Here is a 4,925-nt window from a genome sequence, read left to right as displayed (position 1 = left end):
AAAAGAAAATCTTAAAAGACATATTAAATAACACAGGGACAACAATAACGATGGAGCAGATTTCTCATCAGAAATAATGCAAGCCCCACAGATGACTTTCCAAGAAAAATGGGCAACTTACAATAAAAATATTACAAAATGCAAAAGAACAAGGTACCATGAGTAGAAACAGACCCTGAAGTCTGAAGATACTGTAATTAATGGACAGAGAATATAAAAATAACTATGTCCAGTCTGCATAAAAAAAAGTACCTTGATAATATAAGGCGATAAGTATATTTGAAAAATACTAGAACTTCTATAAATGAAAAATTTTATAATGTAATTAATTAGCATATTAGAAGCTGAAGATCAAATCTGTAAACTGAAAGATAAATCTAAATAAATTATCCAGAATACAGCCCAAAGGAAAAAAGATAGACGATGTCAAAGATAAGTGATATGGAAGACAGAGTGAGGTATAACATGTTTAACTGGTTTCAAAAGGAGATAAGAGAGGAGATGGGGAAGAGGAAGATTTGAAGTGACAATGGCTAGAATTTTCTAAGAGTTGTCTGTTGAAAGACATCAATCTTCAAATCCAGGAAGCTTACCAAATCCCAAGCAGGTTATACAAAAGAAACCAGTGCCAACCACCTCTCCACCAAAGTCTTAAAAGCAGCCACAAAGGAAGGCAAATGATCTTAAGTGGATTCTTGAGATGCAAGAATAAATGGTAAACAAATAAATAAATATGTGGGTAAATTTAAACAAATGTTAAATATATAAAACAATAACAATGCCTAACTTGTTGGAGGGCATCAGGCAGAACTACAGAATTGCAAAACAAGAGAATATAAGTTAGGTAGGGGGTGATCAGAGTTAAAATGCTTAAAGTTCTTATGATAAAGATAACTAGGTAATTGCTAAAAGGATGTAGACTGCATAATTTCCAAACAAGTAGAGGAAAAAATATGTCAAAAAACCCATTTCAAATAAAAAGAAGATAAAAATGGACAGGAAAGAAAGAAACACAAAAAAATGGTACAAATAGAAAGTACATAAGATAGTAGGAAAAAATCCAAAAATATAAGCAGCAATATTATTCAATTGTGAAAATGAACGATAGCTACATATATCAATATATATGAATCTGAAAATCATAACATAAAGCAAAAGAATGAAGTCACAGAATAATAGTACACATGATCTCTTTTTATAGAGCTAAAAAGAAAACCCAAATAACATATTATTTTGAGATACATACCTAGAATAAAGGAAAGCAAGAAAATGATTACTGTGGAAGAGAGGGGGCTCTGATTGGGAAAGTGTATACTGGGAGCTTCTAAGGTTTTGGCAATGTTCTATTCTTAAGCTGAGTCATGGGTATGTGAGTATTCATTTTACTTTTATTTTTTCACAAGTTAAAAAAATTAAAAGCACAGAAGAGTGTGTAGCGTATACTTCCATTTATGTAATATATACACACACTGATTCATGTATAGAAAATTTTTTCCAGACAGATACATGTGAAACTGTTAACTTGTCCTTAAAGAGGGAGACTAGGGTCTGAGATAGGATAAAAACTTACTTTTAATTGTATGCCTTCTTTTTTACTTTTTAACCATGTGCCTATTTCTAGTTACAGTAATATAAAATGAACACTTACACATTATTCTCCTTTGACATAATTGCACATATTTTAACATTACCTTACTACAAAGCACCTCATTGTTAAACCAATTCAGTTATATAATATGGGTCAAATCATGTCCTTTGTGAAATTATATACAGTAATTCTTTTTTTCTTTTGGAGACAGAGTCTCACTCTCTCACCTACATGCTTGCTGACTAAAACATGGAAAATCTATAATGTACTATAGTGCTACATCAGGACTACACCATGATTCTACTCTAGATTAACAATTTTTTCAGGCTCAATATAACAAAATATCTGTACCATATACATGGAAGTTGTCCTCTAATTTGAAATAGTGAGATTTCCTTGGTGAAGAGCCCATTTCTTTTGCACAGTAGTTAATTATGTTTATTCAAATAAAGAATTAAGAACCTCCTGTATGTTAGTCATTGGAGGATGAAATAAAAAGTAAGATACATGTTCCTTGCCTATAAGTGAGGCTATAATTAAGTAGAGGAGACAAGTATAAAACAAATAATTGTAAAAAAGAATATGGAAGAATGATTATAGAAGTTCAGAGTGTTATAACAATATATATAAAGGAAACATTGTAAGACTACATAAAAAGGAAAATAACTTGAGCTTTAGAACTGTGGTTAAATAAGAAAATATTTAATAAGAAGAAAATATTTAATAATAAGAGTCAGGCTATACAAAAAGTATGAATAGACATAAAATGGAAATTATAATTTGTGTCATTTTTAATATGGAACTTCCAATACAATATGCAATGCAACCTTACAGATTACTGTATTATATAAACCAAATAGTTTTTACTGGTAATAACTTTACAAAACAAGTAAAACAAATTCAATTTCAGGCATCTAAGATGATTTAAACTAAAGCTTCTTTTGGTTTGTTTTCAATCTCAGGTTCAAAAACTACAAAATAGATATTGCCTCAACATACAGATATAATGCAATACTGAGATATGTAAACAGCAATATAACTTAGCAGTCAGGGGCCATTTACCAATTTGGCCATTGGTAAATCACACCTGAATGTGCCGCAGCTTTGCTGCTTACTAACTTTTACCAACTCAGAAAGTATTTAATCTTCCTAAGTCTCAGTTTCCCCATCTGGAAAATGGGGATAATACAAAATTTATTTCATAGGGAAGATTAAATTAGTTAATACTATATTAAAAAATTTTCATGGTGCCTTGCACATAATACTCATTATTAGCTAATGCTATTATATTCTTTCAATTTAGCAATCATCACCGAATTTTAAGTTGAGTTCATTTTTCCCTATGTACTGGAAAACAAGTCTTCTGAAAACATACACAAATCAGTTTCTTCCAGTCTTATTTTTTTTGTAACTCTAATTCCTAATTAAAAAGACTTTGAGTAAGAACTTATTTTTCAGTGCTGACAACTACTGTGGTATTCAACTTAAATATTTTTATATGTAGTTCCCTAGTTAAATACTTAAAATTATATTCATATATTCCCAACTGCAGTATTATATCCAACTAAAGGGTAGAAAAGGAAATATTTTCTTAAATTACACTGATTCTAGCTGAATTCTGACCTATAGATTGGAAAACCATGTGATTAAAACCATTTAACGGATCACAAAGTTAATATAAAGTCAATGGAAAAATTGGAAAACAAACTATATTCCTTTGTCATAGTTCGGTGTGTTCAGTAAAGTCAGTGAGTACTAAAGCTATCAAATATAAATAATGCCTATGTTATAGACATAGATCCACAAAGAGTATGTTTAGAGAATTTTCCACTAACTCTTCAATGTAAAAGGGCAATGATGATGGTGATTTTTACTACATATTAATTGAAAATTTCAAAGAGCATAATTCTGGCTTTAAGAAATATCTAAGTCATAAAGAGGAGAATTTGGGATAATTTATATGAGAGTATTCTGAAAAATGTAAATGATGCAGTACAAACTCAAGTGGAATATTGAACAATAAATCTTAGGCATATAGCATGATAAGCTCAGTGCAAAAAACATAAAAATATCCTATTAAAGAAAAAATATATAGCTTTTATACAGGAAGGCCTATTCAAAGATACCATACAAAGTTTCAAACAGACTCTGTTTTAAATAAAGTATCATATATATTATAAATAACACAAAAATCATTTAGTAGAAAGAATACTTACAGGGCAATAAAGAAATTTATCCTGGTATGCTCACTTATAGTAAATTTAGCCCTCTTGAAATAAACAAAGGTCATAGCCAAAAGATACTATAAGGAAAAAAATTAAAAATTAATATTAATGTTTTGCTCTTAAAACTGCTTTAAAATAGTTAACCAAAAATTTCTGATGAATAAGCTAAAGTAATAAAGAATTATTTATCCTATTATATAATTACCTATTTTAGCATTTGTTTTTTGACTTCCTGTAATCCATATGAACAGTGAGAAATAGCTCTTGACTATTTATCATAATTAACTAGAATGGACTTCTAAATTTTATTATAGCCAATATTCTTTTGAACTAAAGCCCCATTTTTTCCTAACTTAAATTTCAAACCTAAGAAGTTGAAGTAATAGTAAAATAAATAAATCCTTCACTTAGATTCATCAATTATTAATATTTTCCTGTTTGATATCTCTATTTTTGTGTATATATAATTTTTTTCTGAACCCTTTAAGTTAGTTGCAGACATCCAAACTCCCTTTTTTTTTTTTGTTTTTAAAGATGGTCTTGTTCTGTTACTCGGGCATGAGAGCAGTGGCGTCATCAAAGCTCAAGGCAACCTCAAACTCTTGGGCTCAAGCAATCCTCCTGCCTCAGCCTCCTGAGTAGCTGGGACTACAGGCACACCACCATGCCCAGCTAATTTTTCTTTTTTTGTAGAGACGGCAGTCTTGCTATGTTGCTCAGGCTGGTCTCAAATTCCTGACCCTAAGCAATCTGCCTGCCTCAGCCTCCCAAAGTACTAGGATTACAGGTGCGAGCCACTGCACCTGGCCCATGCTCACTTTTTAAAATAACTTTTAAAAATGACTTCTACATGACTTCAGAGATTAGAATAACATGGCTCTATTTTCATGGGGAAAAAATGTTTTAAATGTACTATTAGAAAGATCCATCTCAAGCCTGACATTAGAACACATGCCAGGTTCTGGCTGTTCGAATTAAAAACAAGTTATAATATCAGTGCAGCAGATTCTCATAAAACACTTATTTATCCTAACATTACAGAATTTATCACAAAGATGATTCCAAGTTTTCACAGTAACTTCCAGTAAAGGACTCTTGAAATAGAGTTATAA

General features: G+C 30.5%; 1 protein-coding gene across 1 annotated transcript in view; it reads right to left on the bottom strand.

Moving 5' to 3' along the window:
- Positions 1–4,925, bottom strand: part of SPDYA (speedy/RINGO cell cycle regulator family member A) — a 32,974-nt gene that overhangs the window by 18,811 nt on the left and 9,238 nt on the right. The window contains exon 4 of the mRNA XM_012652513.1: positions 3,805–3,890. Coding sequence (XP_012507967.1) covers positions 3,805–3,890 — 86 coding nt within the window. The remainder of the gene's footprint in view (positions 1–3,804; positions 3,891–4,925) is intronic.

This window comes from Propithecus coquereli, unplaced genomic scaffold (assembly GCF_000956105.1).
Source record: "Propithecus coquereli isolate 6110/MARCELLA unplaced genomic scaffold, Pcoq_1.0 Scaffold39, whole genome shotgun sequence".
NCBI classification, from domain to species: Eukaryota; Metazoa; Chordata; class Mammalia; order Primates; family Indriidae; genus Propithecus; species Propithecus coquereli.
Note: the sequence above shows the minus strand (reverse complement) of the source record. Positions and strands in the feature narration are given on the sequence as shown.